Source organism: Euphorbia lathyris, chromosome 2 (genome assembly GCF_963576675.1).
Source record: "Euphorbia lathyris chromosome 2, ddEupLath1.1, whole genome shotgun sequence".
In the NCBI taxonomy this organism is placed as follows: domain Eukaryota; kingdom Viridiplantae; phylum Streptophyta; class Magnoliopsida; order Malpighiales; family Euphorbiaceae; genus Euphorbia; species Euphorbia lathyris.
The window spans coordinates 90,245,147-90,257,933 of NC_088911.1; the positions used below are offsets into that span (position 1 = coordinate 90,245,147).

Consider the following 12,787-nt stretch of genomic DNA (forward strand, 5'->3'; position numbering starts at 1 on the left):
TATCTAAAATTACTATAAATTATCTAGGTAAAAAAATTACTATAAATTAAAATACGGACAAAGTTTTACATTTCTTACATTAAAATTATATCAGTATTTTTCCAATAAAATTAATAATATTAAGAGTAAATTTGGTCTTATCTCACCCCTTGTGATCCTACGTGGCAGTAACTGTTTGTGTGTTTATGCTACAAAGGCATGAAGTGCGTGGGTGTGGAAAATTAGGTACTAACGATAACAATTTTTTATATAAAAATCCCTAAAATCTAACATCCAAATCTCTAATTCCTATTTCCTTCATGATTCCTCTTTTTTCTTCTTTATTCCTGTTGAACATAATCTTCTCCATTCCCGTTTTATCTCATTCATTACTCGATTTATTAGTTAAGTGTTTTGTTCTTCATTTGCAATTCGAATCTTTTCCATTAATTTGGAAATTTCGGCTCCAAATCCTGTCATGACAAGCGATAAGGTATGTTATTATGGTGAAATGACTAATATGAAAGTATGCTATTGACCGAATTTGACACGTGGCATTTGAGAAGTCAGACTTCAAACACATTTACACCGGTCAATTCTAACCTTCGAGAATGAAAATGGATGGGTGAGAAATACCAGTTTTATGGAGTTAATGGGATAAATAAAACATTCGATAAGTTGGGGGGTAATTGGACAAGTTGAAGGGGTGAGAAATACCACTTTTATGGAGTTAAGGGAGTAAATAAGATATTCGATGAGTTGTGGGGTAAAATGATCAATTTGGACCTTAACCTGGAGTAGCATTAGACCATAACAAAATAAAATTTATTAAAAAAGTACTATGGTTGTGGCTATGAACTTTGAGATGATCTAGTGTATTAGAGCATCTACAACGGTTTCTTAAATTGGCTCTTAAGCTAAAATTTGAGAATGAAGAATAAAAAATCAGTTCCAACAGTCTCTTAGTGGCTCCTCAAATCACTAAGAGCTTCACAATCCTCTCTATTAATATAGAGCATATCTCCATCTCTTAATGACTCATAACTTCATTTTTTATTAATAATTTATTATTGATGAGTCTCTCCTCTTACATTATTGCTAATATAATAATAATAATAATTGCTAATATAATAATAATAATAATAAAATAATAGATAAGAAGCGAATATATTTAACATGGTCGGAAACCTAAGATTTGTTTCCGTTCCTTTTCTTGTTTTCGTTTTTTGTAACTTCATTTGTAAAAAAAAAAAAAAAAAGCAAGAGAAAAGAAGAGAAAACCTAAGAATAAAAAAAATGGCAACTTGAAGATTATCTCTGGTCCGACAATGAAGATTCCGTTGCGTCTCTTCTCCACAGTGAAGATTATAACTATCAGGTCAAGTTTGAAGCTGATCTAGGATGAAATTGACAGGTAGGGAAGTTTAGTAATGGTACTGAAATTTCTCAGCTTCTAAAAATGCAATTTGTATCAACCCTATTTCGAATTTTCCCCAATTTTTTGACTGAATTTTCCTGTAATTTATGTATTAAGTTGCTCTAGATTAAAAAGGGTGGTTTCTTCCTTTTGAACATGAGAGATAGGGTTTCTTTCTGCTCTAAATAGTTGGGTTTGCATGTTGGTATTACTAGTTAATTTCAAGCAACTGAAACTTTTCTACATATGCTGAGGGTGTCGATCATAAATAGAGTAAGGGGAACATCATCTTTTTCACACACAATTGACTTTAAGTGAGTGACTTTTCAAGGATTTTGTAATCTTAATTTCCATGAGTGCTGCTGTATCCAAATAAGATGATTGGATGAATATCTTCATCTTTGTTTTTCTTATCAAACATTATATGCCCAAAGAGAGATGATATTATGCAATTCTACTTCCACAAGCTTTAATATTTATAACAACTTTCTAAATATACTACTTTTAAATCAGTAAGTTACTAGTATGATATATAATACGTTTGTTTATTTGTTTCATTACACAGATGGACGGTCATGGAGATGAAATTGCTTCCATTCAGAAATCCAACTCTATCCAGGACGATTTTATCTTTTAGTTTTCGCTTTGTGGATAAAATCTCTGATTAAGGTTTTGATGATTAATCAAATAAATCAGGCTGAGCTCTACTCTCTCCAACACATTTGTTGGAAGATTATTGCTCATCCTGGACCTTTCTCCACTTCCATTGATCACCCGGTTTGTGTTAACGGTTCGTTGTATTGGATCTCCTGTCCCGTAAAATCAATCGGACTGTTGTGACAGTATTTGACTTGAAAGATGTCGTCTTTGGTGAAATTAGCTTTCGAGTTTTCAATTGCAGGGGTATTAAGGATGATAGGAATGATGAGGATGATGATATTCAGGTTATGTATCTTATTAATGAGAAAAAGTGGAGGAAGTATTCAAGTGCGAGCGGCTAACCTTGGACTGGAACTATGGGTTTTATTATTTAAACGAGAAAGGGGGAAGTGGCAGTCCAATGTTTATGGATATCAAACAGAAGCAATTTATTGGATTACTTAGCATTACTTGATAAAGCATGGGAATCATCAACACCTCCTATGAGGAGAAAAGCTGGGGAATCATCAAGAGCTGCTTAAAACGTGTGTAGAACAGTTGAGGTAACAGTATGAACTTTTTTTCTTTTTTCTTTTGTGTCCTTCACATAGTTGTTAAAGGTGCAAGGCGCGCTAAGGCGCCAAGGGTTCCTGGAGCCTAGGCTCAAGGCTCAAGGCGAGGCGCATAAAATAAAATAAAAATATATATATACACTCTTCTACTAGTTAAGCATAAACCAAAAAAACACACTTATTACCAAAATATATATACTCTTCTACTAGTTAAGCATCAACCCTTTTGCATTACTGTTAGGTCGTTATTATCTTAATTTTGAATCTAGATGTTATGAATTTCATTTTCAAAATGCATTGAATCGTTTGTACTAAAATAGTAATGGTTTCCTTTGCTGGTTGAATTTGAAGAATACTTGACCTTAAATAGAAATCACTGATGGTATATGTTCTGAAAGGATTCAGTTTATTAGGCAGTCACCCTTTGTCTAATTAAAATGGAAAGAAAATATTGTGGTATTTAATTGTGATGTATGTCACTATGAATGCTTTTCGTAAGCATGTATTGCTTCATCGTTGTGCATTTCTTGTCGCTGTTTTTTTTGTCATTGATTTACTTCTTCTGAATCTGTAGACCAGTGATTTTGTAGGAGATTTTCAAAGAAATCTGAAAATTAATACCCACAAATCTGAAAATTACCTAAATTAATATCCTATAATATCCTATGAATCTGAAAGTTACCTAAATTAATATCCTATAAATCTGAATATTAATATCCTACAAATCTGAAAATTAATCTCTCTGACAACTACCTAAATTTGCTAATTCTCTCCACTTTCCAAATGGAGAAATATAAACAGATTTTCGTTTTGATGCTTTGAATCCTTTTTTTTTATTAAGCCATTGCTAATCCCATAAGGAAGTAATGCAATCCTTCTTAGTTGGGACTTCCGCCTTTTGTTTAGACGCGGAAAGGTGAGAGGCTATAGCATCATTTGTCATCCTCCCCTAGAAATATCACATAGAACCAAAATGAGTTCATAAGAATTCAAACTTTGACGCACTGCCTAACTTTGATCCTCTCGACTGCGCTGCCTAACTTTTATCCTCCAATTTGACAGCAGAACAAAAATTCGACAAAGAAGCGCCTAACTTTGATCCTCTTGACTGCACTGCGTAAGTTTTATCCTCTAATTTAACAGCAGAACAAAAATTCGACAAAGAAGAATATTTGGAACGTGCTGGTGAGCGCCAAAAGCAGGTTTGATCTCTCCAAAATTTTAATTTTTTGTTTGTTTTTTCATATATTTTCTTCTGGTGAGTAGTTTTTTAGGTCAAAGGCCTAACCAACCCCTTAAACTATTAACCCAAAGTCTTGTGTTGATGAGCACAAGTTTCATAATTGCAGTATGCTCTGTTTGAGCAGAAACTCTGAATTTGGAATATCGAATATGGATTGAACTATAACAATTTATCTGTTCCATTTTTTGAACAATGATATGTGGCCATATTTTTGTGACTGTTTGTAGGATTAATGACTTAATTGGTGCTATTTACAAATTTAATTTCAAAGCCAATTTATTCTCAAAATATTTATTTACATGGGGGACTCTTTTGGTTGATTTTATATATAACTTTTGTGAAATCACAAATATTCCACAAAAAAGCCTTTTTTTCAGAACTGGACCTGACATCAAATATGAAAAATAGGGAAATTTATATAGTTGTCGTATAAACTTTCAAGATGACTTGGTAATTGTCCCTGTCAGAGATTAACTCATTAACCTTACCATATTTTTTTTTCTTTATTCCTTGAAAGTGTACAATATCTTTCAAATTTTGCTTTTAACAGTGGATGTTAATTCTTACAAATTTATTCTCTTAAACTTGTTATTTCTTCTACATATATATTCCCAGATTTTTTTATTTAAATAACACATTGATTTATGTCTTCTTAAAGCTTGGATACCATTTATCTTACCAAGTGCTTCAAGAGGATAAACATAATTCAAATTACAACGTAATATACAATAAGAAAATAAAAATACACTCAGATATGTAAGAACTTTGTGAAGTTTCTTCTATATCCTTCTTAATTTCTTCCAATTTCTGATACTTGTTTAAATAACTTGAACTAACAACAAAGTCTAATGGAGCTCTGTTGGTTAGAAAATAATTTTCAAACCGCTTGGTCTTAGTCAAAATTTCTAACCTTTTAGAATATGTCTCTAAAGAGTTTTCTCAATAGTATTTAACAGTCCTATTACTTATTACTGGATCCTTACCAACACCGTGATCTAAATGAAAGCAGTCAAGATGAGGGTAATCACTGGTCATATAAACATATACAATATGTTTCTATACCAATTTACAACTTATAGAACAAAATAGTTTATTTCTATGCTCAAAGGTTGAAGAATTTTATGTGTTACGGTCGCCTTTGATAGTCTTCTATGGGTCTTACAATATGAATTCTTTCTCTCCAGACTGTGATAGAATGTAAGTTATAATGAGTCTAAGAGTTTGCAGAGAATATAAAAAACCACACAAGTTTATTTCATGCTTCCTCTCACTCTCTGAATATGAAGAACTTTTATATAAGAAAGTCGGTGCCTTTAGTGTTGTTTGTGAACTCAAAAGAAAAAAAACGATACAATAATTAAAGTACAGACAACTGGAACCCAAAGTGATTCCTAACCAATTTGCAGAAGGGCTTAGTGAAATAACCAACTGAAGCCTCATGTATTCGAATCTAGAAGTCAGTAGTGGTGAGGGAGATTGAAGAAAGTGGCATGCCAGGTTCAAGATGTAGAAATTATAGGTGATTGTTAGAAATTAAGGCCTACACGTAAGACATGATACATATTTAAGAGATTGAAGAATTTGAAGAAGACAATACCATTATTTAAAGGCTCCAAATAGAATTCCAGTCTCATGTAAGGAGGAGTGAGATACACTCTCTAACACCAATCTACTGAGGGACTGCATTGAGGAAGATTGGAGGGGTGAGGAGGTGGATTGCTGATTTTGAAAGGTGGAGGACTTAATTGACTTTCTCCTAATAGTTTAGGGACCCGGTTGGGCCTTTGGCCAATTTTTTACTTGCTTGTGCTCATTGTTTCTTTTTTGTTTATTTAGGAGGCTGAAGGGAAGTCGAAACACAAATGTCAGTTTGTTTAATTTTGAATGTGGCACTTGTTTATAAGTTTTATTTGCAGGTAAATTGATGAGTTGAATCTTCAATATGATTGAATTTGTAACTTTTGTGCAGCTAAGGTGTTTGTAACCTAGATAATCAATTTTGAAGTTGAAAAAAGTCCAAATTCTTCAGCGATGGAGATATCTGCTTCTACGAAATATCTGTTAGATTTAAACAGTGAGCGACATGGAGAAGAAGATGAAATGCATGCTCAGTTGGGAGGATTACAGCAGGAAACATTCTCCAACACAGGTTTGTTCGCTTGCACTTTATTTTCATGTTTATGATTTTTTAATGTTTAAAACGTTGCCTCCGTTTTCATTTTACAAAGCAGAGTACATTTTTGAAGTGATTCCTATTAGAGTACATTTTTGGTGTAATTGGATCTTGGTATGGGGATTTAATTAAAAGCAAAAATTGCAAAGTGGAAAGTACTGATTGGGGGAAGACTTAACGCTACTTTTAAGCGAAATATGGTGAAGCAAGTATTGTAAAATTTCTCGAAAAACTGAATGCTTTTGCTTTCAAGCGAAACATGATGCAGAGCAGATGTATTATATAATCTCTCTTGCTACATCAGCTTATATCTTTTTTTTTTCTAGTCAAATTGTCAATGGTGACATGGATAGATTTATGTATTGAAATGGGATTTCTTTTCCAAATTTTAAAGTAATGTTTTTTTTTTTTTTCTTTCAAACTAAAATAAACTTCGTACTGGAAAGTTATAGAGTGGAAAGTTGGAAGCCATTGTATTTAATTTCAGTTTTCTTATATTGAAATTAAGAAGGGCTTTGCATGAATTGATAGATGCCAATGTAGGCATACGTGCAGTTTCTGTTTCACTTGGTATCTTTCTTTGCTTAATTTGTTTGTTAGCCTGCACAAAAATAACCTCCTTATTCCAAATTTATATTATATGTAAAAATGCAAATGCAGAAGGTAGCAGTAGAGGGAGGGAAAGAGTAGTAAATGGGAGTGAAACATTATTTGCGGAGGAGAAAATAAAAGAGATGGTTGGATACGCTAAAGGAAGCGATTACATTGAAGTTAGGTGTGGTTGCACCAGCAAAAGGTACGGCGACACCACTGCAACACTTCGTGTTCATGCTAACGGCCAATTTCTTCTCTTCTGTGATTGCACTTCTGCCTGTGTACAGAGTATTTTTCTCTTCCTCATGTATTTCTATTTCTCTTTCTTGAAATTGAGTGAAAATGCATGATAGTAAAAATTGAATGAATGAATGAATGAATGCAGAGAATGTCACGCCCCATGAATTCGAGAAGCATTCAGACAAGGAAGGAAGGAGAAGGTGGCAAAGCAATATCTGGGTGCTAATGAAGAATAAGAAAGTGCCTTTGTGGAGGACACCATTGTTCAAGTATTACAACCACCTAGCTAATGGGGCAAGCGGGACGGTCAAAAAAAAATTCCATCGCGATGAGTTCATCACTTGCTTCAGGTGCAATAAACAGCGCAGATTTCGTCCCCGCAGCAACGACCAATGCAGGAGTTACCATGATGCTTTGCTCAACAAAGCATGGAAGTGTGCGGACCATCCCTACAACAAGTAAGCTAAGAAATCTCCTAACTAATATCACATTCTTTCGTATATATTATAGAATAATTATGTGAATGTATGTTTGTATGTTTGTTCCAGAATTAGCTGTGAAAATAAGGAAGAGAGAGCTAGCCGGAAGAAGGCCAGAGGCTGTCCTCGGACTGGATCGTGCAAGGGCTGCACCTCTTGTGTTTGTGTTGGCTGTCTCATGTGCAGGTTTGTCGACTGCAGCTGTCGAACCTGTGTTGATTTCATGCAAAACGCTGAACCTTAATTAGCTCCCCAGAAATCTGCAGAAGTATTTCTCATCTTTTGAAGAATGTACTTTCAAACTTGGCTTTTTATGGATAACTTTATGTATTGATTTTGTTGATGAGCGTAAATCTTGTGTTGATGAGCACAAGTTTCATAATTGCAGTAAGCTCTGTTTGAGCAGAAACTCTGGAATATGGAATATGGATTGAACTATAATAATTCATCTGTTCCATTTTTTGAAGAATGATATGTGGCCATATTTTTGGGACTGTTTGTAGGATTAATGACTTAATTGGTGCTATTTACAAAGTTAATTTCAAAGCCAATTTATTCTCAAAGTATTTCTTTACATGGGGGACTCTTTTGGTTGATTTTATATATACCTTTTGTGAAACCACAAATATTCCACAAAAAAAGCCTTTTTTTTTTCAATTGTTCCAAATTTATTCTCTTAAATTTGTTATTTCTTCTACATATATATATTCACAGATTTTTTTTTTTATGTAAATAACACATTGATTTCTGTTTTCTTAAAGCTTGGATACCATTTAGCTTACCAAGTGCTTCAAGAGGATAAACATAATTCAAATTACAATGTAATATACAATAAGAAAATAAAAACACACTCAGAAATGTAAGAACTTTGTGAAGTTTTTTCTCTATCCTTCTTAATTTCTTCTGATTTCCGGTACTTGTTTAAATAACTTGAACTAACAACAAAGTCTAATGGAGCTCTGTTTTTTTAGAAAATAATTTTCAAACCGCTTTGTCTTAGAGTCAAATTTTCTAACCTTTTAGAATGTCTCTAAAGAGTTTTCTCAATAGTATTTAACAGTCCTATTACTTATTACTGGATCCTTACCAATACTGTGATCTAAATGAAAGCAGTCAAGATGAGGGTAATCACTGATCATATAAACATATACAATATGTTTCTATACCAATTTACTACTTATAGAACAAAATAGATTATTTCTATGCTCAAAGGTTGAAGAATTTTTTGTGTTACGGTCGCCTTTGATAGTCTTCTATGGGTCTTACAATATGAACTTTTTCTCTCCAAACTGTGATAGAATGCAAGTAAGTTATAATGAGTCTAAGAGTTTGCAGATAATATAAAAAACCACACAAGTTTATTTCATGCTTTCTCTCGCTCTCTGAATATGAAGAACTTTTATATAAGAAAGTTGGTGCCTTTAGTGTTGTTTGTGAACTCAAAAGAAAAAAATGATACAATAATTAAAGTACACAGAAAAATGGTGTCTGGAATCCCGTTTTCTAGTAAGTAAGGAATCTTATCTTTTTAAGTGTTGAAATGGTAAGATGATAAGATAACATTTTCAAACACCTAGCAAGGTAAGCCACATAGGTCTTATCTCTACGTATACTCAAAAGAAAAGCAACTTTTTCAATTATACATGTTGGAGATTACATCACAGGTAATTCTCCTTTATGTTTCGGTGACTTAGTTGTCTGTTTCCATAGGGCCCCTGCATCTTATCTATAAGAACACGTTGATCTATAAGGTTAGCCATTTTTTCCAGGTTTTAAAAGTTGAAGATTTGAAATAAAGGTCAAGACTTATGCCCATATATTTTTGTAGAGTTCGTCTAATGATGAATCCTTTTTCGTTATTAGTTAAATGAGAAGTCTTTATCCTGGATGGAGACGAAAACTGTACTATCTCTGAGAATAAAATATTCTCCATAATAAATGACTTTCTCCAAAACAACTTTACGGAGTTCAATTTGGAGAGCTTTATTAGTAATTTTGTATTCTTCACAGTTCTAGCCCAAAAAAATAAATCTATTAAACCTACAAAATAATAAACGTTAGATGTAGGACATTACGATCCGTCTTTCAGATTTAACTACGGTACCAGACTCGATCAAGTAGGACTCACTCAAACCTAAGATCTAGCAATAGCATGCAATTATGTCCAAAACTTAGTTCATCCATCTAACTTCTTTAATATCTTTAATGGACGAAAATACCCTTATTATCTCAAAGTTGGTTTTAGCCATTTAACAGAAATAATAAATTTACCGAAATAAACCTAATCTACCCGGACAGAAACATGAATCTGTCTGTTTGTCCTTGTCACCGATTTGGCACAAGGTGCCCGATCGGTAACAAGGGTCGTCGACCGAAGACTATGTCCCTGATCGGTGACTAACTTACAGACAGATTCTCTGTTTACATGTCAGAAAGCAAAATGAACACAAAAAGTGCAAAAAAAAAACGTAAACAAATTGCAAAAAACGTAAACCCGGACCTATAAAACAGTGATTTGACAAGATCAAAAAATAAGATTTCACATACTTGGACCCAAATTCACCAATGAAATGAGAGATTATGAACCCAAAAAGACCAATTCTAGAAGTTTAGTGGCTTCGGAATTGAAATACAGTGAAAACAACTGTGATAAACGTGTTTTTCTACTATATGAGTTTGCAACGATGCTTGATTTGGGTGTTGGAACCTTCAAATGTGGCTAAAATGGTAAATAATTGTGTAAAAACTCATTTCTTTCAATCAATTTCACTTAGTTTCACTAGGTTTCACTCCATTTCTTTTCTTTTTCGCTTTTTTTTTTTTACTTTTTGAACTAAAAACTGTTCCCCCCCTCGTTTGTCGGTTTATTTCCACTTAAGTAGTGGAAATGGGATAAAACTGCAAAGAAAACTAACTGTACACTGCCCAAAAACCGTCAAAGGTCGCCGATCGGGATCTTGGTAGCCGATCGAAGATCAACGTGGTAAACGAGAACTTTAAAATCCCAGAAAGATTAAATCTAAAAATATTTTGATAAAAATGAATTAGAATAAGCCAAAGAATGTAGAAAACGAGGTCCAAGTCTTAGCTCGTATCCCGCACAATGTGACGTGTAAAGTTCAGCAACACAAAACTGTTAGCAAGAATGTAACATAGGCTCATCACTAGGGTCGGAAAAAAGTTTGTGCTCACCCCCCCCCCCCCCAAAAAGATCCCCGTTAGAAGCCCCGATTGAGCTAATCTAGCCTACTACAAATGCTGCGAGGAAGCATTGCAGTTTGCATAGCAAAATTTGGGATAGCTGATGTAACAGACTTAACGAGGGTCAATTTGCTAGCAAAATTGAGACATTTAGACTTCCAACATGCACGCTTAGCATGAACTCGATCCAGCACATAGCCATAAGTTATCTTTGAAGCCTGTTGGTGAACTACATGCATACCCAAATATCTACCAAGATCAAGAGATTTCGCAATGCCGAGAATATTATAAACTCTTTGGCAATCGGTATCATCAATATTGGGGGAGAAGAAAACCAGAGATTTAGTAAGACTAACCTTTTTCCCCGAGCAGCTAGAGAAATCGCAAAAAATTTCCTGAATCAAGAGTGCATGATCCATTGAAGCTTCAACCATTAGGACGATGTCATCTGCAAAGAAAATATAGGAAAGGGTTGGGCCATTTCGAGACAATTTGACCGACTTCCAACTCCTTCAGCTCACTGCATCAGTAATCATGTGCCCAAGTCTTTCCAAGCACATGACAAAGAGATACAGGAAAAGAGGGTCCCCTTGTTAAAGTCCATATGACGGGGAGAAGGGACTAAGTGGCTCCCCATTCTGCAGAACTCTCATTGTAGGACCTGAGACATAAGAAATGATTAGAGAAACAAGGCTCGCCTCCAACCCAGGACCTAGAGGGTGTCTTGCAAAAAAGACCAAGAAATTTTATCATAAGTTTTCTCCAGATCCAGCTTCAAAACCATACACCCACAACTGCCTTTCTTCTTTTTAAGAGAGTGAATTATCTCTTGTAGCAAGATAATATTATCAGAAATCTATTATCTAGGAAGAAAACTACTCTGAGTAGGACTAATAATTGATCGGACGAAAGGTTTCAAATAATTCACAACACACTTGGTGACGACCTTATACAAAAAAAATTGCAAAGGCTTCTGGGTCGAAATTGAGAAATTGACTCGGGAGATTCAGTCTTAGGGATAACAATGAGAAATGTGTTATTCCACTCTAGGGGAATCACTCCTAAAACCAAAGCCTGTAAAATTGAGTTAGTGAATAGCATACCAAGGAGTGACCAGAAGCGTTGGTAAAAGATGGCTTGGAAGCCATCGGGCCCTAGCGCCTTGAATTGCCCCCTATCAAAAAGAGCAGCCCGAATATTATCCCTAGAGAAACGATTTGCATATAAACCTATGACGGAAGCCGAAAGAGCATGCGGGAAATTGACACACAGTTAAAAGATGAGGTCGATAGTGATTCTCTTCCGCATACAAATTCTCATAGAAGGTAGTTACCATATGTTGAAGGGTCACAGTTTCCCAACCCCAAGCCCCATTCGCATCCCGTAGGCACTCGATTTTATTACGTCGCCCATGAATGATCATCAACGTATAGAAGAAGGTGGAATTCATGTCCCCATATCTGAGCCACTTTACTCGCGACTTTTGGAACTAGATCATTTCCTCCTATAGAAGAACCGCATTTAACTCATGAAGCAAGACACCGAAGGAAAATAGACAAGCCTAGACGCAACAGAATTATAAAATTTTATCTATTTCTTTTTTCCCAAGATCTGTTAATTGTTATTTCATACAAAGAGGGATTAAACAAGTGTACATTTTCTGAAGATCAATCTACTGTTACAAACGAAGTGCCCACAACTTCGAAACCGTGTTTCATGAATAATGGAATCAATAAAAAAATAAAATGGTTGGTAATCAACCAATGAATAGCAATTTATATTGATTGCCTCTAAAAGAATCGACACGAGATCAAAGAGAGAGTAAACGAAAAAGTAATTAAGACGAGATGAAGTCGGAAGAAATTCTTAGCCTCTTGAATATGCCATAGCCGAAATTCATAGGTATAGGGACTATTTATAGTCTTTCAAATATGGGATAATTACTAATCTGACCCAATCAAGGACCCCAATTTACATATCTAACCCACCTTACCTCAAAGTTACCAAATTAGACACTTTCACCCATTTTGGACAAAACTAACCTTAGTTCTATTTGATGAATCGATCTTCTTCTTCTTCTTCTTCCTCCTCCTCCGCTTCATCCGCTTCTTGTTCTTCTTCTTCCTCCTCCGCTTCATCCGCTTCTTGTTCTTGTTCTTCTTGTTGTTCTTCTCCTTCTTCGTTTCAACTTCTTCATCTTCTTCAATTTCTTATACCAATCGTTAGCGATTTTTGACATATTATGTTCAA

General features: G+C 34.5%; 1 protein-coding gene across 4 annotated transcripts; it reads left to right on the forward strand.

Annotated features, from left to right (window-relative positions):
• Nucleotides 1-1,198: 1,198 nt before the first annotated feature.
• On the forward strand, nucleotides 1,199-7,830 carry LOC136218902 (protein ULTRAPETALA 2-like). 4 transcript variants are annotated; one of them, XM_066006074.1, is made up of 8 exons: nucleotides 1,199-1,393; nucleotides 1,962-2,598; nucleotides 3,673-5,582; nucleotides 5,687-5,714; nucleotides 5,820-5,999; nucleotides 6,684-6,905; nucleotides 7,003-7,315; nucleotides 7,406-7,830. In XM_066006074.1, the coding sequence occupies exons 5-8, from the start codon at nucleotides 5,882-5,884 to the stop codon at nucleotides 7,578-7,580; spliced, it is 828 nt and encodes a 275-aa protein (XP_065862146.1). In that variant the 5' UTR covers nucleotides 1,199-1,393; nucleotides 1,962-2,598; nucleotides 3,673-5,582; nucleotides 5,687-5,714; nucleotides 5,820-5,881; the 3' UTR covers nucleotides 7,581-7,830. The 4 variants fall into 4 exon arrangements, with proteins under 4 accessions (XP_065862146.1, XP_065862145.1, XP_065862144.1 ...); XM_066006073.1 differs by having other exon boundaries at nucleotides 3,673-3,809; XM_066006072.1 differs by lacking the exon at nucleotides 5,687-5,714 and having other exon boundaries at nucleotides 3,673-3,809.
• The last annotated feature ends 4,957 nt before the right edge of the window (nucleotides 7,831-12,787 follow it).

Coding starts and splice junctions, on each gene's coding strand:
- LOC136218902 (XM_066006070.1), top strand. CDS start 5,882: ATGGAGATATCTGCTTCTACGAAATATCTGTTAGATTTAAACAGTGAG. Junction 6,000..6,683: donor GGAAACATTCTCCAACACAG/GTTTGTTCGCTT, acceptor ATGCAAATGCAG/AAGGTAGCAGTAGAGGGAGG. Junction 6,906..7,002: donor CACTTCTGCCTGTGTACAGA/GTATTTTTCTCT, acceptor GAATGAATGCAG/AGAATGTCACGCCCCATGAA.